The sequence below is a fragment of the Trichosurus vulpecula genome, chromosome 8 (genome assembly GCF_011100635.1).
Source record: "Trichosurus vulpecula isolate mTriVul1 chromosome 8, mTriVul1.pri, whole genome shotgun sequence".
NCBI lineage: Eukaryota > Metazoa > Chordata > Mammalia > Diprotodontia > Phalangeridae > Trichosurus > Trichosurus vulpecula.
In genome coordinates this window covers 167,135,252-167,158,802 of record NC_050580.1, presented here as the reverse complement: position 1 = coordinate 167,158,802, position 23,551 = coordinate 167,135,252, and the positions used below count along the sequence as shown (strand labels likewise).

General features: G+C 35.9%; 1 protein-coding gene across 3 annotated transcripts in view; it reads right to left on the bottom strand.

Annotated features, from left to right (window-relative positions):
- The window catches only part of MYO5A (myosin VA), a 232,181-nt gene that overhangs the window by 142,818 nt on the left and 65,812 nt on the right, over positions 1-23,551 (bottom strand). For all 3 annotated transcript variants that reach the window (XM_036734147.1, XM_036734144.1, XM_036734145.1), the window contains exons 2-3: positions 5,969-6,079; positions 4,696-4,867 (exon numbers count right to left, since the gene is read on the bottom strand). In XM_036734147.1, coding sequence (XP_036590042.1) covers positions 4,696-4,867; positions 5,969-6,079 — 283 coding nt within the window. The remainder of the gene's footprint in view (positions 1-4,695; positions 4,868-5,968; positions 6,080-23,551) is intronic.

Below are 23,551 nucleotides of genomic sequence, written 5' to 3'. Positions count from 1 at the left end.
CTCAAGCTCTACCCTACTGCTCATGGCCTTCTCTTTGTTTTTATTCTCTTTATATTAACTGTGTGGCTCAATTGGGTATCTTACCCCACAGGAAAGGAGGAGGAAGGGGACAAAAAGAGGGCAGATGGGGGAGGAGGTAATCAAAAGCAAACACTTTGAAAAGGGACAAGATCAAGAGAGAAAACTGAATAAAGGGGGACTGGATAGGAGGGAGCAAAATATAGTTAGTCTTTCACAACATGAGTATTGTGAAAGGGTTTTGCACAATGATACACGTGTGACCTATGTTGAATTGCTTGCCTTCTTGGGGGGGGGGGTGTTGGCTGGGGAGGGAAGAGGGGAGAGAATTTGGAACTCAAAGTTTTAAAAGCAGATGTTCAAAAAACAAAAATTGCTTTTTCATGCAACTGGGTAATAAGATGCACAGGCAATGGGGCATAGAAATCTATCTTGCCCTACAAGAAAGTAAGGGAAAAGGGGGTGGGGAGAGTGGGGTGACAGAAGGGAAGGCTGACTGGGAAATGGGGCAATCAGAATATATGCCATCTTGGAGTGGGGGGGGGAGGGTAGAAATGGGGAGAAAATTTGTAATTCAAAATCTTGTGAAAATCAATGCTGAAAACTAAAAATATTAAATAAATAAAATATAAATTACAAAAATAAATAAAATAAAAATACATATTTACTGTGTGGCTATATCTATATCTATATATGTATGTACTTGTAGCCTGCCCCTTTAGGATGTGACAGTAGTAATTGTTTTATTCTTTGTATTTCTATCACTAATGCTTAACACAGTACCTAATGCGTAGTAGGAACGTAATAAATGCTCATTGATTGACTTATTGATGCATAAGCAACAGAGTTAAAAGTACCCATTAGTGTGATCAGGGTTCTTAGGAACTGGCAATATTGGGGCTGCATTTACTCTGAGAATTCCTAAGCACTTCCTTCTCTTAGATACCAGTATATTACAGACACCTGGGATGGAAATAATTTCCAGGAGTTCTCCCTCCCACTGACCATTTCTCCATAATATATTCTTGTAACAAGTTTCCCTTAGTATATAGAAGATAAAGGGATAATAATTAACTAACAAGTTTACAGTGACCACACTACTATGTGCCCAGAGACCGGTCCTAGGCACTAAGGGTCATCATAATAATAACAGTACCTGGCATAAGCATTTCAAGGTTTAAAAAGTACTATGCTCACATGCATGCACGTGCGCATTCACACACACATACACACCACCACCACCATCACCTCATCTTATCCTTTCAACAACTTATGAGTTAAGTACTACAGGTATTACTAATTCAGTTTTAAAGATGAGGAAATTGAGGCCCACAGAGGTTATGGGACTTGTCTATGGTCATATAACTTAGTAAGAGTCAGAGATAGGATTCAAACTTAGGTTGTTCCTTACCCCAACCTCAGCACCCTTTCTACTATACCACACTGCTTCCTCCTTTAAAAAAAATGGGATAAGACATTATCCTTGGCCCCAGGGAATTTATAATACACTATGGTGACAAAATAAGGCATACACATATGAAAAAATTAAAGATCAAGATAGTATTATATATTGATATAACAGAGTGCTGATTGTGTGATACAGATAGCAAGCACAAAAGAAAATGAATTGCCCAAATACACAATATTGGTACATTATGAGAGAGAGGTCTGGTAGACAAAACTTTACATAAAAAAAACCCTGCAGTATCGAGTGTGCTACATACTCAATATGAGTCAATCATGTGACATGACAGCCAAAAAATTATGTGACCTAAAGTTGTATTTATAGAAGCCATGTAAAAAACAAAGGAGGTTACAGTGCCACTGTAAAATTCCCTGGTCAGACCACAGCTGGAGTATGTTGTCCACTTCTGGAAACCATATTTATTTATTTTGTCTGCTGACCAGCTACGTGCAGAAAAGGATAGAGAACTGAAAAATATGTCATATGTAAATTGCTTGAAGGAACAGAGATGTTTATCTAGAAAAGAGAAGACGTAGAAGGAGACAAGCTAGCTATCTTTCAGTATTTGAAGGCTGATGATACAGAAGAGGAATCAGACAATCTGCTTGTTAACAAAAGGCAGAACTAGGAGCAATGGGTAGAAAAAGGAGAGAAGCAGAGTTTGTTATGATAAAGGCAAATTTCCTAATAATTAGCACTATCCAAAAGCTGCTACTCCTCCTCCTAACTTCCGTATTTCTATCAAGGACATCACCATTCTTCCTTAAAGGTTTGCAACCTAGCAGTCAGCCTTGACTCTTCACCTTAACTCATGCCCTATGTCCAATCTGTTGTGAAACCCTGTTGAACATTCTACCTCCTGAATACCCCTCCAACACACCACTTTTTCTCCCCTCACACCATAACCACCCTAGTTCATGAGCTCAACATGTTTGATCTGAACTACTGAGGGAGTTCCTTAATTGGTCTTCATCCATACAGACTTTTCCATCACCTGTCTTTTACAAAGCTACTAAACTGACATTTCTACAACACAAGTCTGACTATGTGAGTGCTCTGCGCAAGAAGCTCCAATGACTTCCCATTTCCTCCCCTGTTTGGCATTTAAATTTCTTCACAATCTAGCCCCAGCCCATCTTTTCAAGGTGATTACATATTATTCTTCCTCATTCATTCTACACTCCAGCCAAACTTACCTACTCAAAATTACCCATATGTGACATTCTCTCGATTGCCTCCAGGCCTTGTACAGGCATAGAATGCTCTCCTTCATCACCTCTGACTCTTTAAACTCCAAGCTCTCTTCAAAGGTCCCTTGAAGGCTCAAGAATTTCACTTATAACCAAAGGCTTTTTCCCGATTCCTGCAAGTTGGTAGTCCTCCCACATCCGCCCTTCCCTCAACCCATCACCCGTCAACCCATATATTTTGTATGTAGCCTCTTTTTAACTGTGAATATGTCACATCTACCTAGTAGGTAAGCTCTTTGTGGGCAGGGTCTGTCTTAATTTTATATTTGTATTCCTATCTTCAAAGACTGTACTTGGTACATGATAGTCACAAAATAAAATCTTGTTCTTCAGTTGCTCAAGTAGTAGGCAGTGCGTTTCCCTTCATTGGAGGTCTTCATATAGACCTTGATGACTGCATAACAGGAATATTGTAGATAAGATCTATTCTTGCTTAATTATGGTTTGTACTATATTGTTCCATCTTTGACTCTTCCTCTTCTCTGCCTTTTCATATCTAATCAATAACCAGGGTAAGTCAATTCTAACTCAGTAATATCCTCTAAATTCAACACCTCTTCTCTATTTCCATTGTGACCACCACAATACAGGCCTTCATTTCCATCCTTTTGGTGGTTGACAGATGGGGGTAAAATGGCATCATGAAATCCAAGGGTGTAAAGAGAATGAAGGAGAAAGGGTAGCCCAGAGTTATAACTAGGATGGGATGACTAGGTTTTAGACCCTGACCATCAAAATTCAACTTGCACCCCTCCAACCATTAGAAACAACCAAAGTTAGCACCTGACTAGCAAGGATAATTACATAAAATAGGAAAAAAACTAGATAGATTATATTATTAATACCCATCCAGTATAATAACTAACTCTTCCTTCTGTACAACTGAATTTGTCTTAACTGGTTCTTGTATTATTTTCACAGAATGCATTGCCAAAAGTTCATTGGTGGACATATTTCATTCTGCCCGTCCCTGGCATGAACATGTCTAGCTAAGGCTCTGAGTGGCTCATAGTACCAGATGGTACAGGGGGATTATTAATCTCCCTTATTAAGGATGAAAGCTGAAAAAAGTTCACTAAGGCAGTGGACACAGAGAGAAGAGAGTGGAGATTCTAGGACTATATTTTAAGATTCTATGAAAATTAATGGGGGAGAGGCCATAGGAAGGTAGTAGACAAAAAGTTAGCAATAGATAGAAACAATACATACATAGTTGCTGAAGAGAGATACAAAGATAATCAGAGCTAGATAATATGGATCAGAATGACAAAGCAGCATGTAGGTGTTCATGTTTGTGGTAAAGGAAGAGAATGCTTAAGTCAGCTTAAGTCACAGTGATAATAAGGAACTGAACAAATTAAGGAACAAGGAAAACATTTAGCCCTACAATTATTTCAGTCATGGTTAAAAACCATTGAGAAAAAGAACACTATCAGCACCCATGAATCTCAAAAGTTGGGCACTAGAACCTTAGTACATATATAGATTATGTTGTCCAATGCAATAAATGCTCCTTACAACAGAACATTGGCATTTACTTGGCTGAAGATAATGTCATACTTCCATACTTCTGTACAGGATGTTGCAAAAGTCTTAGTGCAGTTTTAGCTATCAAAACTTAATTTAAGCTTTAAGTTTTTGTAGTTTATTTAAGCTATTTCACAATACCATTTCCCCTCATCTAGCAATAGTTTATTTAAACTACTAAAGCTTAAAACTACACTGAGACTTTTGGGATACCTTGTATTATTCTGTACAAATTATGTAACTTCAAGAAGCTATTCACCATAAGATGCAATATGACTGAAGAAAACCATTAAAACTGCCTGATAATGCTGTATGTCATTTTATTTTGCTCCCTAAAAACAATCTCTAACCTATCTTCTTAATGCCTAACATGTTCCATGGTTTTATGACAACAAAAGGTATTTCACTGTGAAACAATCTGGGATACACACTTACCACAATAGGTATAAATAAGTTTGGAATCAATAAAACGAACTCTGAGATTATGGAGCACAGCAGGTTCATGAAGATAGCTGAGTGCTGTGAGGTCATTTTCACCCACAAGGATATCAGGATTTCGTAAATGAGGCAGCTCCTTTGTCTTTGGATCTAGGCAATATTCCAAATCCTAAAAATTGAAAAGATAATACTTGTACAGATCATTCAAATAAAAACAAAATATGTTCTTATTTCTAACTCATTACTGTTGATAGATCTCATCTACTGTTTCCAATTTTTATTTACTTCTAACTTGAGATTTCTAATTCCTGGCACCTTCTGACATGACAGAAAGTTAGTAGAACTGGTAAGCCATGAAGCCAAATGCATCTTGTGGCTTCCTGCCTTCCATGTTTTTGTTCAAATCATTTTATCTGCCAAGAACATAGCCCTCTTTATCTATGTAAATATTACCCATCTTCTAAGACTCAGACCTTTTCAAGACCTCTTAAGTCCACAGCTTTTTCCTCCCCATGAATTTTCATAGTGCTGATAAGCTTTATAAAATTCAATGGGCAATTAACCACATACTTCTGCTTTTTGAAATCTCTTTTGCCATTAGTTATTTTTTCATGTCTTTGTTTTATTTCCCCAACATTACATGTTCTTTAAATGCAGGAATCATGACATTAAATGTTTTCTGTTTTCTACAATGCCTTTCACATAGTGAATCCTCAACAAATATTTGTAGGTTGATTGATTTAAATATCAAATTCTGGGCTGGCTTCCTCCAGTCACCCAGCTTTAGGTAGTTTAGTATATGTTAATTTTAACATCAGCTTAAGCAAAAATCAAATAGACAAATTTGGGATGGGGGATGGTAAAATTAACACAAGGTATCTCAAGCCAATATGATACTTTTGATTTCCTACTATTTTGGATTATTCATAATACATGTGCACTTCATTTGCATGGATAATTTGCTGACTATATATCAATCTAAAAGGTAAAAAAATAACATTGGAATAAAAAGTGAAACTCCAAACCCAAGCTAAGCACACTGTAGTCTCTCTAAGCTTAATGGCAACCTTTAATTTCTGATATTTCTCCTCTTTAACATATTTTGGAATTTATGGCTAAGAGGGTCTCTTAAGATCATCTGTAGTCCAACCCACTCATTTCACAGGTGAGGAGGAAGAATGATTCAGAGAAAGTGACTTATCCAATGTAACACAGTAGTAAATATCAGAGCACCCAAAGCCTGTAGACTGGTGAAGACAGAAAACTTTACCTTGCCTCCCTCAAGGCGAAGCTGAAGCACTTTATCTCCTGGTTTATAATCTTTGAGCAACTCTGCTGATTTCCAGACTTCCTCAGGATCAGGTATCCAAACCCTGGCAAACTATAAGACAAAACAATAATTAAGCTAATTTCTTTGAAAAGGCAATATAACTAGATTATAACTTACAATTAATATTTGAGATCCAGTCAATATCAACTTTAATTTTTCAAGTGCTGAAATCAAATTTTTGCCTCTAATGGTGGTACCATCCTTCACGAATGTTATTAAAATGGTGTTTTCACATAACAGTAACTTTTAAAATTAGTTTGATCTTACTTTATCCATTAGATTTGTTAAGTCTAAGATTAAATAGCTTGACTTTATTTTATCCATTATATGTGTTACTAAAATGTTGCATGTAAAATAAAAACTTGCACATTAAATCATATTGTCTGGGTATTTACAATGTCTAATCTAGTTATGCCAAACTGTTCTGTACTTTATTAATAGATGCCTTATGATAAAAATAAATCTAAATATTCAAGTTTGAAGCTACAAGTTCATAAAATAAATTAGTTATACTTAATTACATAAATTTAAGAACTATAAAATGAGTTTATATAAAATAAAAATACCTGTTACTTTAAATTTAACAAAGACTAATTTTAAAAGTCCTCTAAATAGTGATATACAGCATTTTTTATTTCAACCTAGGAATAGGTTCTTAAATTTTTTTGTATCATGAACGCTTTTAGCAGTCAAGTGTAGCCTGTGGACCCCTTCTCTAAATGTTTTTAAATGCATAAAACCAAACACATGAAATTACAAAGGAAGCCAATTTGATTGAAACACAGTTATCAAAATATTTTTTAAAAAAAGTTCACAGACCCCCAAGTTAAGAACTTTTGGGTTACGATCTAGATGACTACCACCAAAAAATTACAAAGCCCTAAATGGATCATTATACATACTGTTTTAAGGTTTTCAAAGACCTTAACATATGTTATCCATCTGATTTTACCCTGCTAACCCAACCCTGCAATACTAATATACTTGCCTTCAACTGTATTATTGACCTAGTACAGGGGTGGGGAACCTGCAGCCACAAGACCACGTGTGACCCTCTAGGTTCTCAAATGCAGCCTTCTGACTGAATCCAAACTTCACACAACAAATCCCCTTAAATCAAAGGACTCAGTCAAAAGGCTACAGCCAAGGAACTAGAGGGCCACATGTGGCCTTGAAGCTATAGGTTCCCCACTCCTGTTACCATGCCAAGACATGTGACATATGATATATGTCCTGCCAAGACAACCCTGAAGGACAAAATTTCCATCTCTTCCATATATATCTACCAGCAGGACTATGTAAAAGAAATCATCAAAATAATTCTCCAAGATAAGAAGATGCTAATACCAGAAGTGAGAGTTGGCAGTAAAAGCCAAACAGGATCAAGACAGAGTTTTGTTCATGAGGATGGAAGTTGACAACATAAGGTAAGTAAACATGACATGTGACCCATTGTGCTAATTCAGGGGCATTCATGGCATGCCAGATCTAGCTGGCAAGGGGAGACCACAGAACTTGTAAAATTGACCCAAGCCAAAGACAGCAATTAGGAGGTTAGGACAAAAATACTATACAATATATTTCTAGGTACACAGATGGAAAAGAATATGGCTACGTTGTACAGATTAGATTAAGCATAGACAAGGTATGGAGCGACTCAGAATGAAACACTCAATGCTGTGACGTGAGGGCACTTTTACAATTCCTTTTCATAGGTGAATTTCTATCAGCCAAATATTTTGGTTTTCATTTCACTTATGTATTTATTTTGTACTAAATCAAATGGTACATGTTACAGTAGAGTCTCAAAGCCTCCCATGGACAGAACCCCTCAAGATTTAAAATTTTCCAACTTGCAAAAGGAGGGGAAGGGAAGGTAGAATTTTTAGATTCTGCTTAGTATCAAAAATGTCTTGTTAGATTTCTGCTAGGTTGGGATTATCCAAGTAAAGTGACAAAGAATCACTACTCTCCCTTTGCTCTTTCCTCCCATCTCCTATGCTGTCTTCTCAGCAAGTTATAGGGTTTTTTTCAAAGCAACAAAGGTACAAATAAATATTTAGTTATGATAAAATTCTGTAGTAATTACTTGAGATTTGGAGTCAGAGTTCCAGCTATAACACTTACTAGCTGTGTGACCTTGGGCAAACAACAACCTTTCTGAGTTTCTGAGTTTGTCAATATATAATATATATTGTATAACATATATTATAATACCTGCACTGCATACCTCAAAGGGATGTTGCAAAAAAAAGTGCTTTATCAATTATTAGGAGTTATTTTTCTCAATTACATGCTAGTAAGACCAACAATCTAAGAGAAATGGATGAATATTCACAAAAATGTAAACTTCCCTATAAATAACCTATCTTAGTAGCAAAAAAAAAAAAAAATTTGAACAAGCCATCGATGAGCTACCTAAGAAAAAAAAATCCCAAGGACCAGATGGAATCACAAGTGAATTCTATCAAACATTTAAGGGACAATTAATCCCAACACTATATAAACTATTTGAAAAAATAGTTAAGAAGTCCTACCAAATTTCTTTTATGACACAAATAGAATTTTGATATATAAATCAAGGAGAGCAAAGAAAGAAAACAACACACCAATTTCCTTAATGAATATTGATGTAAAAATTTTAAGTAAAATACAAGCAAGGAGATTACAGCAATATATCACAAAGATCATATACTATGACCAGATGGGATTAATACCAGGAATTCAATATTAGGAAAACTATCAGCAAAATTGATCACATCAATAACAATAAAAATCAAATGATTATAGCAATAAATGCAGAAAAACCTTTGGCAAAATATAATACTCATTCCTATTAAAAACACTAGAAAACAAAGGAATCAATGAAACTTTTCTTAAAATTCTAAGTAGCATCGATCTGAAAGCATCAGCAAGCATTATCTATGATGATGATGAGCTAGAAGCCTTCCCAATAAGATCAGGAGTGAAGCAAGGATGTCCATTGTCACCAGTATTATTCAATACTGTACTAGGAATGCTATCTTGTATTGGTAAGCAAAATGGCTCTTAGCACTCAGTTCAACCAAGTGCCCTTGAAGAGTTTGGCTTTTGTTTCCTTTGAGTAATTCAGTGTATTTCATTGAGTCTTACTTGTAGGTGTGGATTGGTAACTAAGGTGGGGCCCGAGGTGGGGCTAACTAGGGGGAGGTGCTAACTCCAGAACCAATCATAGGAGCCTAAGTTCTGGTCATTCAGATGACGTTTGATGACGTTTGAAATGCTTTAAGAAGAGAAGACAGAGCCATTTGCGCAGGGCTCTCACTCTTGGTGGCGCGAGATGTTGCGGAGACTCCGGGCAGCTGTAGCTAAGAGCCCTCCAGCTCATAAACCGGGATGTTGGGACTTTGTTATACTCTGGTAACTATGTATTGGGATTTGAATCAGACAAGGTCTGTCTGTCGATGTTTGTAATTTGTTTGTATTTGTTCTGAAGTTCAGGGTGCTGGGTTTTTCGCCTGAACTAAGTGAATGGTATTTGTATGCTGAATTAAAGTAAGCTTGTCAACCCCTTAACGTTGATTTCCTTAATAAAGCAGATCAAAAGAACCTGTGCTTTAGCAGCGTGCTGGTAGTGTGCTTGTTGTTGGTCTTGTGTTGGTCTTTCACCCCCACAACAGCTGTTAGCCAGATTGTTGAAACATATCTATAGCGATAAGACAAGAAAAAGTAATTGAAGGAATAAAAATAGGCAATAAGGAAACAAAACTATGATTCTGCACATAATATGATGGTATACTTAGAGAACCCTAGGGAATCAACTAAAAAACTAGTTGAAACAACAACTTTGCTAAAGCTGCAGGATATAAAATAAACCTATATAAACCATCAGTATTTTATTTTATTACCAACAAAACCCACCATGAAGAGGTAGAAAGAGAAACCCCATTTAAAATAACTGCATACAATATAAAACACTTGAGAGTCCACCTGCCAAGACAAACCCAGGGATAATATAAATGCAATTACAAAACACTTCACACAAATAAAGACAGATTTAAACAACTGGAGAAATGTTAGTTGTTTGTAAGTAGGACAAGCCAATATAATAAAAATGACAGTTCTGCCAAAGTTAATTTACTTATTCAGTTCCACACCAATCAAACTACCAAAGAATTATCTTACAGAGCTAGAAAAAATAGTAACAAAATTCATCTAGGAGAACAAAAGATCAAGAATATCAAGAGAATCAAAGAAAAAAAATGTTAAGGAAAGAGGCCAAGCAGTTCCAGATTTCAAGCTGTATTGCAAAGTGGTAATCATCAAAACAATACAGTATTGGCTAAGAAACATAGTGGTGAATCAGTGGAATAGATTGGATTATGTGCACAATACATAATAGTAAATGACCATAGCAATCTAGTGCTTGATAAACCCAAAGATCCAATCCTTTGGGATAAGAACTCAACATCTGACAAAAATTGCTGGGAAAACTGGAAAGCAGTTTGGCAGAAATTAGACATAGACCAATATCTCACACAACATACCAAAATAAGGTCAACATGGATATATGATTTAAACATACAGGGTGATATCATAAGTCAACCAGGGGAGCATAGGAAAATGTCAAATCTATGAATAATGGAAGAGTTCATGACCAAACAAAAGACTGAGGAGATCACGGGAAGTAAAACAGATAATTTTGATTCCATGAAATTTAAAACTTTTTGCACAAACAAAACTAATGCAGCCAAAATTAGAAGAAAAAAAGGAAAGTGGTAGTGAAAATTTACAGCGACCTTCTCTGATAAAGGCCTCATTTCTCAAGTATATAAGAACTAGGTCAAATTCCCCAAGTTGTCAAAGGGTATGAACAGGTGGTTTTCAGAAGAAGTCAAAGCTACCAATTGTCACTTGAAAAAAATGCTCTAAATTACTACTGAATAGAGAAATGCAAATTAAAACAACTTTGAGATACCAACACATCCTTGCCAGACTGGCTAATATGACACAAAAGAAAAATGACAAATGCTGGAGGTGATATGGAAAATTTGGGACACCTAATTCACTGTTGGAGTTGTGGACTGGTCCAACTATTCTGGAAAACAATTTGGAACTATGCCCAAAGGACTATAAAACTGTGCATAATATCCTTTGAATCAGGAATACCACAACTAGATCTGTATCACAAAGAGATTTTTTTAAAAAGGAAAAGGAGCTATTTTTTCAAAAAAATATTTGTAGCAGCCCTTTTTGTGGTGACAAATAATTGAGGACATGCCCATCAATTGGGGGATGGCTGAACAAGTTGGGGTATATGATTGTGATGGAATACTATTGTGCTATAAGAAATGACAAGCAGGATGGTTTCAGAGAAACCTGGGAAGACTTGTATAAACCAATGCAAAGCAGAACCAGGAAGATATTATACACAGTAATAGCAATATTGTAAGGATGATCAACTGTGAAAGACTTAGCTACCCTGATCAAGACAATCACACAAGATAATTCCAAAGAACCCATAATAAAAATTGCTGTTCATCTCCAGAGAGAGAACTGATGAACTCTGAATGTAGATTGAGCACTTTTTTTATTCTTTTTTTTTTGTTTTATTTTGTTTTGCAACATGTTTGCTATGGAAATATCTTTGGCAAGACCTCATATGTATAAGCAAAATCAAGTGCCTGCCTTCTTAAGGAGGGGAAAGGGATAGGAGGGAGGAGAGAATGTGGAATTTAAAATGTTTTAAACAATTTTTTTACATGTATCTGGGAAATATTTAATGAAAAAAGTGCTTTATAAAACTTAATGTGCTATAAAAGTGTGCCTCATTATTATAATACTCCAAGTATTAATGACTTCATATGCGAAGGCACTGTCTCAGTCAGCGTAGATCACAAATCCTCCTTATCTTAGCATACCATCTTTATGAATTACCATTTTTTAAAAAAAATTACCCTTTGGCCAAGCCAGTGACAAATGCTCTTTAAACTTGACTAAGTTAGTCGCCAGGAGATAAGCTCACATCTGACACTGGCTCATACCTGAAGCCTTTCTAGTTTGGGAGAAAACAAGTCCTCAAATTGTCTTGCATTCATTCATTCTGCTGATATGGTCTTTAAGAACCCAAGGTTACCTCCATTTCATAATGAAGCATCAGAATAGTACTTATGCCTTAGGCCACATTTGGACTATAGTGTTCAGTTGCAAGTCTGTTGGTTGATATTGATGAGCTGTCCATAGAAGGGCAACCTGAATGGGACAAACCCTTGGGTTCATGTCATATGGAGATCAGTTTAAGAAGTGGGATTGTTCAACCTGAATAAGACAATATTAAGGGAGATACATTACATACATTTCTTCAAGTTCTGAAAGGCCTTCATGTGGAAGAGGGATTAGGCTTTTTCTGCTACTCCCAGAGGGCAGAACAAACAATATATAGAATTTACAAAGTGGAAAATTTAGGCTTGGTGTCAAGGAAAATTTCCTACCAATTAGAGCTGTCCAAAATTAGGATAGGCTGCCTTAGTTCCCTTTCCTACAAAAAGAGTTTCCTCTAACTACTAACTTCAAGCAGAGACGAGATGACCACTTACTGGATATGTGATAGTGAGGATTCCTTTTGGGTTTGGGCTGAGACTAGATGGCAAATCAAGTCCCATCCAACTCTAAATTCTGTGATTATCACTTATGTACCTCAAGGATTGATAATTTCATTATTGTGGGTATTCTCTCAACAAATGGAGATTGTAATCCTTATAAATCTTAGGAGACAATCAGGAAAGAGTTTCTGTGGTCAAAAAATTTGTAAATCTTAGTTCAACCTGGTAATAAGATTCTCTGAATTTAGGTAAGGTGATCCTCAGATAACTCACATGCAGTCCATCAGCAGGTCCCCATCTGAGACCTTTCTAGCTTGCTAGGACCTGGCAGGACTTGTGCTCCACAGGAAAGTCCTCAAGAATCCTGGATTGCCTCCATGCCAAGATGAGACACAGGAGTTATAAAATGTAACAGTCAAGTGACAAGAATACCTTAGGTCTCTACTATTTGCTAAGTAGTAACTAGGGACACAAAGATAAAAAGACTGTCCTTACCTTTAAGAAGTTTCCATTCTACCTAAGGGATATAATATGTTCACAGATCATTAAATAAAGAACATAATAAATATGAAGTGATTGGGAGGAGAAAAACTAATGACTGAGGGAATTTTAAAAAGGTCTCACAAAGAAGGTAGCACTTGAGCTAAGCCTTTAAGGGGGTTATGAATTCCAAGAGGCAGAAAAGAGAAGGAAGAACATGCATAGCATAGCATGGAAAACAGCTTGTACTAAAGTACAAAAGTAAGAGACTTAATGTCACTTGTGGGGAATGGCAAGTAGACCAGTTTGGCTGGAGTTTAGAATGTGGGAAAGGGAATAATATATAACGAGCCTTGAAATGTAGGCTGAAGCCAGACTGTGAAAGGCTTTAAATGGCAAACGGAGTTTATATTTTACCTTATAAGCAAAAGAGCTTTTGGAACTTCTTAAGTAAGACAAAGACAGAAGATTCTTATACATAAATTATAATGTTAAAATATTTTACATTAATCTTTCCTTAAATATAATTCCTTAAATATAATAGTAATCACTGAATATTTTAAACTTGATTTACAACAGAAATAGAGAAGAAAAAAGATGAGAAGGAATGGGAGCAGCACAATACAAGAAACACCTTTGCTTTCCTTGGGACCCTGCAGTGAATGCTGGCACAGGCCAGGGTTTCACCTAGGAGACTGGGAGAGCTCTTAAAACAAAAGGGCTCAGGGCCTCAGAAAGTGAAGATTCAAGTAATTGACAAGGAAGAATAACACAGTGTAACTTTAAAAGAGAAAAAAAAATAAGGTTTGAGGATACCATGACTAGAAAAAAGAAAAAGACCACAAATCATAAAAGGATATTAAAGACTTGAAAAAATTAAAAGGAGTGAAATGTAAACAGATTCAAAAAACACACACAAAAAAAACTGTGACAATACAAAGGACTCACCTGATTAGAAAAGCATATAAAATTGGAGGATGATTTGCCATGCTAAAATTCATAATCTGGGTGAAAATGATAGTATAAATACAAGTTATCTTGCAAATGAAATAAATCATCTGCCCCTGAATAATAGTTTAATTTTGTAGCTCTGGCAGTATTGTTGGGTATTTCCCACAAAATCTAATAAACTGGAACTGACAGGTACAAAGGAAGTTATTGTTCAGTAATACATGACTCTTCGTGACTTCATGGACCATACTGTCTATGGAGTTTTCTTGGCACAAATACTAAAGTGGTTTGCCATTTCCTCCTCCAGAGGATTAATGCAAACAGAGGTTAAGTGACTCGCCCAGGGTCACGCAGCTACTAAGTGTCTGGGGCTGGACTAGAACTCAGGTCTTCCTGATTCCAGGCTGAGTGCTCTATCCACTCAGGCACTCAGATGCCTCCTATTTCTCTGATATTGCACTAGAAAGACAGGGCCCTACAAGTTAATTAGTACATTTGACATGACACCTGGAAAGATAGACCCACAGATCTAGAGCTGCAAGGAAACCACCCAAGTCTGTTTGTGTTTTGTTTTTTGGCAAGGCAAGGCAATTGGGGCCCAACGTCACACAGCTAGTGCAGATGTCAAGTGTCTGAGGTTGAATTTGAACTCAGGTCCTCCTGACTCCAGGGCCTGTGCTCTACTCACTGCACCACCTAGCTGCCCCAACTCCTTCATTTTAAATATGAGAAGACTGAGCTCCAGGGAAGTTAAGTGCTTTGCCCACAGTCACATAGATGGTAAGTGGCAATAAGTGGCATTTGGACCTTGTCCTTTACTCCTCTTGAATCAGTGTTCTTTCTACTGTACTACAGGGCTTTGGTGATTTTTAGTCTATCTTCAAGGAGGCAAGGAGTTTATTGTTGCATAGTTTGCTTCTAGTTCTGGACAAGAGCACAAGGCAAGATGTGTGAACAAGAGTAAAGAGAATGGATTTGGTACAGCCTTTTCATTTTGCACTAACTCCTAGTAGTAATTCACACTGTCTATGGCAAAATGCAATTAGTGTTAATGTGGCTACATGGGGAGGTGGAAAGGGGGGAGGAAAGCCAAATAAATGACTCCTAAGACCCACTACAATCTAGTACTGGCCTGTGTAAAAAGTCTATGTTCTAGTATTGTTATATAAAATTATATAATTGACATTATGTCTCTTGGTAAATGGACAATTATTTGAATAAAGAAAAATCGATTTAAAAGCAACTGTTGTAAGCCCTTTGTTTTCATATTGCTCTAGGACTATGGCCAGGAAGCAAAGCCGATAGACTATATTGGTAAGCATTCAGGCATTCTCCATCTAGCTTGGCTTGCAATAGTTTAGCTCAGTAGACTACAGTAGCTATTCCTGGAAAAAAAAAGCAATTGTAAGTAGGTTAACAACTAAATCCAATAATGTTTTCACAGTCTTCATCCAGGTGGACCTCTGTGCTGCTTTTGACACTCTTTGACCAATCCCTCCTCCTCCCTAGGCTTAAGAGACACTACTTTGTTGAATTCCCCAAGTCTACTTTCAAACATTCTATCCCAAGTTCCCTTCTCTCTTTATAGTTTTTCCCTTCATGATCCCATCCATGACTTACAAATCTACACATATGGCCCTAATTCTTTAAATCCAGCCCCACATCACCTGCTGGGCATTTCCATTTCTACTAGAATCCTAAATTCAATATATTCAAGACAGTAGTAATCATTCTCCCTAAATCTTCTTCCCCTCAAAATTTGACTAATTTTGGTTCAGGTCACCATTATCTTTCTATTCTCTCACATTTGTAACCTAAGAGCCATCTTTGATTCTTCCTTCTCCTTGAACCCTCATACCTGATAGTTGCTAAGTCCTATTGATTCTATTTCCACAATATCCCTTCTCTCCTGCATGTTCTCTTCTCTCTATTCACATGGCTACTATTCAAATTAAGTCTTTTATCACTTCTTGCCTGGAATACTTGATTTCTCTGTTTTCAACTTCCATCTTCTCCAATCCAGTTTCAACACAGCTGCCAAAATAATATTGCTAAGTCATAGGTATGACCATGTCGTTCTCCAGCTCAAAAACCTTCATTGAATCCCTTATTGCCTCTTGGTGTGAAATACAAATTTCTTTGCTGAGCATTAAGACCCACCACAATCTGACTCCAATTCATTTTTCCTGCCTTTTCACAAACTTTCACAATATTCCCTTTCACATATTCTATTCCTGCCAAACCATTCTTCAAATTCAACATTCTGGTTCCATCCTCCCAGCATTAAATCAAGCCATTATCTCACAAACTCCTAAGCTTCAAATAAACTCAACCCAAACACCCACTTTCTCTTTCTTTCAAGGTTCTGTTCACCTCACACTTCCTTTGTTAAACCTTCAGGGTCTCCTTTATAAGTTAAGAGGTGCCTTTTATAAGATTCCAATTATAAATGCCTTTGCTATCCTCACATTACCTTATGCTTATTTATTTGTGTATGTTTTTTCATCTGTTCCTCCACCTCAAGGAGAATGCAAGCTCCTTGAAAGTAGGAACAATTTCATTTTATCCTTGTTTTCCTAATACACAATGCCATGCACACAGTAGATATTTAACAAATGTCTGATACATTGGATTGAGTTGTTGGAGCTATACAGTAGAGGGAAACTATCAGTTTATCTTATTTCAGTGTTAACCCTTAGGAGATCCCCCTATATCCCAAGACTTATGTTTGGGTTTTAAATATTTCCAGATAGTCAAATTCTTTAATTTTCTGAGCCTTGTAGAAGTCACTGAGAAGAGAGAGAACATGCAGAATAAGCAAAAATTACAGAGAAAGCCTCTAACCCAAAAATATCTTCCACATTTTATTTCACCAATCAGATATTTTGTTGAGTTGAAGAGCTCCTCTTCCACATTCTTCTGTGAATGTTAAGCCTCATTCACACCTAAGTGTGAATAATATTAATGAGAAAATAAAATCAACACCTAGTTGAGACAGGAAGAACTCAGTTCTTACTGGATGGTAGGAAAAAGGAAGGAAGTTTTTAAGAGTAAGAAGTAGGCAACACAGATTGATTTTTGACATCTGCAGGGCAACAGGAGAAAACAGATGAAAAGGGGGTTAAAAAATAGTTACTGAAGAGACAATGATTCTCTAATTTACAATTTTGCCAGGGGGCCCCAGGACTACGTACTTAGTCAATTAAAACTACTATAGTTGGTTTTCCAAGTTCAGACTGTGATCCTGTGAACCAACAGTTCGAAAAAGAATTGCAAACAATCAACAAACATATAAATATTTACTCTGAATCATAAAAATAAGAGAAATGCAAATCAGAACATCTCTGAGGTTTCACCTCATACCCAGGAAATTGGAAAAAATGATAAATGATGGGAATAATCAGTGCTGAAGTGCCTACCAAAAGACAGGCATAATAATATTGTTGGTAGAGCAATGAATTGGTTCAAGCACTCAGAAAAACAATTTGAAATATTTATAAGAAAGTGACTAAAATGTCCATACTCACAGACCTAAAGATCTGACTGTTAGGTATAAACCCCGAAGAGGTCAAAGACAGAACACGAACATACCAAATATTCATTCTAGGACTTTTGTGGTACCAAAGAAGTAGAAATAAAGGAGACAGCTTTCCAAAGGAGAATGGCTAAAAATGTGGCGCATGAATGCAATGGATTATTACTGTGCTGAAACAATGGATATGTTGAATACAGAGAAACATGAGAAGACTTATATGAACTGATTGGCATGAAATAAGCAGAAACAGGAAGCCAATATGCATAGTTTATATGATAATGTAAACTGAAGGAACAAGAAAACAATCAAAATTATGATGATAGAGGTTGGCCCCAAAGAATAGATATGAGAAGCCCTTTCCCCAACCCCTTTGTAGAAACAGAGGACTATGGACCCTGTATGTAATAATCAGACTTTTGGACATGCTTTTTAGCTTTTTTTGCAACATTTTAATCTTTTTTCATACTTTTATTCTCCCTGGGAGTTGGAGTGGAGATGGATACACTGGGAAATATAAGTGATGTAAAAATAAAATTACTGATAAAAATGTGCATAAGAAAATGTACTTCTTCCCTTCCTTAAAGAACTAAAAAGCTATAGGAATGCAAACTGAATGCACTGTCAGACTCACTTAATATGTTGGTTAATTTGTTGAAAAGCTTTTCCCCCTCTTTTTGATGCTTTGTTATAAGAGTTGGCCTGATGGTAGGAGCAAGGATAAAGAAATACTTAAAATAAAGGTGATACAAAAACAAAAGATATCAATAAAAACTAAAGATTTTTAAAACAAAAAGGATACCAAAAAAGAGGTTAAAGAGAAAAAGGAAAGATTTTAAACAACATACTTAACTGAATATGGAAAGAAATGGGTCACAAGTAGGAGATGAAGGAAGGAAAGAGGAAGGAAGGGAGAGAGAGAGATTGTCAATTTAAGTAAAGTCAAGAAACTTGAAATAGGAAAGGTAAAAGGGTGGTGAGAGAACTTTTGAGAACACAGTAAAAGGCAAGGCTAATCTAATTACAAATTTGGGGATAAAACAAATTATTTGGAACCTTGCTCTTGGAACCTCATTTGTAGAAGCATGAAAATTCTGGCCCACTAAAAAAAAAAAAAAAAGGTTCTGCCTGAGAAAGACAAAAGGGTCCTAAAAAGGCTCAGAGCCAACATGTTTAGAAAAGATCCAGAACTGGAGAATCAAAGAAAGAAAGCACAGGATATCATGGGTTTAGGCTATACATTCAAAGTGAAGTTGAAAACTGAGGCAACTATAAATTAAGACAGTTTCAAAATACTATGGACTACAGAAGAAAATTTAAACTGAAACTATCATATACTCCTATAAGAACAAGGGAAAAATATAATAAGGATAATTACAGATCAAAAAACACCACCACAAAATAACAGGCAAAGACAGCAATTAATCAAAAGATCTAAGACTCAAAGTCCTATAGTTGAGCATAAGCTGAATAAGAATCAGCAGTGCCATGACATTGTAAGAAAGCCACTGACTGCACTAGACCACTGAATTTATTTAAAGGAATATAAGCTAATAAGGGTCTTATTAGAATGCTTATTAGAATACTGTGACCAGTTTTGCTACTGCTTAAAAAGACTAAAAAATGTCCAGAGAAAACTAATGGTAATGATCAATTGGAAAGAAAAATAACCATTTATCTAAATATAAAATCTATTCTGTCTTTTCCTTCTTCCCCGCAAAAAACCACACTAACTCCCACCCAAAACAAAACAACCCTTGGTTTGTACAAACCCAGAATATGGCCTATTATTAGAGGTATTTCCTGGTGTCTAGTTATTTTCTTCCTTTCAAAGTGGTCTCATTTTAGGGCTATAGTCTATATAGGGCACAGTTTATTTAGAAAGAAAAAAGACCTGGAGTCATTTAATGTATGAAAAGAAAAAATGACATAGGACCATAGGATTTAGAAATAAAATAAATGTTAGAGATCATCTATTCCAATTTGATTTCACAGCACTCATTTTAGAAATGTTGAAAAGAAAGTTTAAGTAACTTGCTGAAGGTTATATAGGCAGTAATACTATCTTCAGGGCAGATACATGATGCAGTGAATAGAGCAATAGGCCCGGAGTCAGGAAGATCTGAGTTCAAATCCAGCCTCAGATATTTACCAGCTATGTGATGCTGGGCAAGTCACTCTAATGGCAAACCACTCTAGTATGATTGCTAAGAAAAGCCCATGAACAAAGTCCATGGGCTCACATAGAGTTGAACACAACTGAACAACAAATATTATCTTCAAGCATGTGAAAAAATTTTTTATGAAGATAAACAGTTGTTCATTTTGTCCATAGAAAACCAAACAAGAAACGGGCTTGCATTAATTGGGGAATGGCTAAACAAATTGTTGCACATGACTGTAATGGCATACTACTGTGCTATAAGAAACCACAAACAAATAATTGAGAGAAACATGAGAAAAGTTATGAACTCAAGTAGGATGAAGTAAGCAGCCAGAAAAATATACATAATGATTACAACAACATAAATGGAAAAATAATAAAACAAAATTAAACTTTGTATAATTATAATAACTAATCTGGGCCCTGGAGAAAAATATACCTCCTTCCTTTCATAGAAATGGGGGTGGGGTGGGGTGAGGGAGGACTATTGGTGTGGAATATTGTAAATACCATCAGTATGTTGGTTTATGGAAGTACAGTTTGCTTTTAAAATACTTGTTCCAAGGTAAAGTTCCCTGGGCAGTTAAAGGAAAGAGAGGTATATTTAAAAATAAATGTGTTATGGAAATGCATTCATCAAGTTGTTCTTGTTTTTTAAGACATGCTCTCGAAATGAAGAGACTTTATTTGTACTTAGGAGGGAAAACTTAACAACAACAAAAAGTATATAATTAGTTATCAAGGAAGGCTGAAGAGTCTCCATTCCTTGGATATTTGCAGGAAAACAATAACCAACTGTATGGCCTAAGTGGTTGGGCCATTTACCTGACTGAAAACCTAGACCACATGATCTTCTAAAGTACCCTTGAGCTTTGATTTTACAAACTGCTAAAGAAAAATCTATCATAAAATGCTAGCATTGTACAGTAACAATGACACTGAACCCTAATATTCAGGCCAAAGTTGTTTCACATAATTTACAATTTTTTAAAAAGAAAAACCATACAATTTCACTATGAAGATTTATTCTTAGAGGATTCATTTATCAAGGCATTGCTGAAAAATTAAGCAGTTATTAATTAGAAGTTATTTAAGAGCCTACAATCTCTTCTGGAGAAGCTCAATTATGTCTCATTTGGTTATATGCATCATCTCAGGAAATCAATCAATCAATAAGCATTATTAAGCACCTACTATGTGCCAGGCACTGTACTAGTTCTTCAATATACCAAATTGTTCTAACTCCAGAATGAGGATCTGCTTCAAAAGGGCTTTAAAGATGAAAGAGCCTTTAATATAATTTGAAAAGTGATAAGCCCCATGTCTGCCCTAGTAATACTGAAATTTGCCCAGAGACAGAGGAAAAAAATTAAAGAATAAATTTTAAGGACCCAAATATTGCTTGCATATACTGTGCACTAAATAGGTTTAAAAGTAAACAGTTCAAATCTTCAATCTGATACTGCAGTTATTTTTAGTTTATGAAGAAAACAGCCTGCAAATTAACTGATGGAAGTGTTATATCACCATAAAGTAGCAGCAACTATTTCTTTTTCAAGAGTTTTATGTGAGGCAGCAGAGCTATGAGGTGAATATTTTTAGATACTGTGGTTCCTTAATATTCCTATAAAGACTATTTTTGGAAGTAGGTCTTACTCAATAGGCACAAAGCTTCAACCTGAGCATGTTAAAAAAGGCCTATTTCCACTGAAGTTTCTTTTAAAGCATTTCCTAACTATGGCTGAAAAAGTGGCTAGGGATTGATACCTTTTCTGACAAGATAAAATTCTAAAATTTAAATCAATTCATCCAACATTTACCAAGCATTTCCTAGATGCCAGGTACAGTGCTAGGTCTGGGACCAGAGGTACAAAAACAAAAAATAGTCCTTATTTTCAAGATATTTTTAGTCTATTAAGGGGAAATACTACATATACAGCTAAGTATATACAAAGTAAGTTGTGTTCATTCAAGACATAGAGGGAATTTGGGAACTAATGGTTCCCCCATCCCATCATATTCTTAGACACAGAAAAAAACAAAGCATTTGCTAGAATGGACATGTGTTTGCTAAAGGTGTTGATTATATGTATGCCTTACCACCCAGGTCCTTACTAGGAAGACTTTATGTCATGGAAGGCACATAACATTATATGGTTTTAAATCTAAAAGAGGCTTGAAGGACCATAGATTTAGAGCTTAAAGGAAACTCAGAGGTCATCTGAGCTTAACCCTTCATTTTACAGATGAAGAAACAAAGGCCCAGAGAAATTCTGTGAGCTGCCCAAAGTCACACATTCATAATTAGCAGAGCTGTGATCTAAATTCAGTGCCTCTGATTTCAAATCCAATGTTCTAAGCACCATATACGTAGACCTCCAATTGCATAGTTTCATGTTGCAGCTTGTTTTACAGAAAAACTAAGCCCTACATAAGTCAGAATTTGACTAACCAAATCCTTACTGAAATTTACGTTTCCCTACAACTTTATCTTGTGTACCCAAATATATTATTTTCCCAAGTTGCTTGTATACTCAGTTCTTACAAATTTTCATTACTTGAAACTAAATTGAAATTTTCAATTTAAGATTAAATTAAAATTTCACTAATTTCTCAATAACTCCTAATAACTATCACTTATGAAATTTGCTCTGAAAAGGAAATTTTCATGTAGATTAAATGCCTACAAGCCCAGATAGAAGTGCATAACTTTTTTTTATCTAGTACTACTGACAGGGTGTTAATAAGTGCTTAACACCTTTGCAGATGTCTTCAGAACTGCTGCCAAAACTAGCATTAAAGGAGCTAAAATAATCCTCCCCTTCAGAAATTTGTTGGATGACTAGAATAAAGAAAATTCATATTTTTTCTTTACATAATGCTTATAATATCCTTTGTTGCTAATAGCCTATAATGGATTATAGTGTCCACAAAACTAATGTCTGGGGTGAACTAAGACTTATAATAAATTCTAAGAATAAGAAAAAAGCTTTTTGTTTCTGGCCATGTTGGAAGTCAGAAGAGCAAGGAAAGAATAAAACTTCTTCTTGGGTTTGATGAAATGCCTAAATGAGCATGTAAGAAAAGCTTCCTATTTTGCTTTTGATTTTCTATCAAGGAAAATTACCTTCACACTAAGAAAGACAGAATGAAATTGATCTATAGGGAATTGAAATTGAAGATAAGTGGAATGATGGCACCTGATTCCTCTCAATGAGTTTAAATCACCTGGTCTGGTGAACTAAATGTCAGAGTCTGAAATGAAAATCTGGGGTTATGGTTGTTGAACACCCGTCAATAATATTTGAAGAATCTTGAGAAATCAGAGAGGTGTAAAGCAGTTGGAAATCTTGCTTCAATTTTCAAAAAGGGGAAAGTAGATACTTAAATTTTCTCTAGTAAGCTTGTTATCTATTTGAGAGGAGGCATGGTATGGTGAAAAGTACTCTGAATGTAGAGTCAAAGCATCAAAGTCTGGCTCTGCCAATTAACTCCCTGTATGACCCTGGGATAGTCACTTCACCTCTATGAGACTGTTTTCTCACCTATTAAATGAGGAATTTGGGCTTGGTGGCTCCTATGATGTTGACAAAATCACAGAATTACAGATGTGGAAGGGACTCAGATGTCATTAGTCTAATTCATACTTAAATAAGAATTCCCTCTATCATTTGTCCTTTTTTGACTTGTGCATGAATTGTATTTAAGTGAGGCAGAGTTACACAAAGTTGTCAGACTCCCTCTCTCTTCCAATGCTACTGAAGTCCAGTGGCAGGACAAAAATCAAGACAACTGGCAACGGCCTGCGATACAGT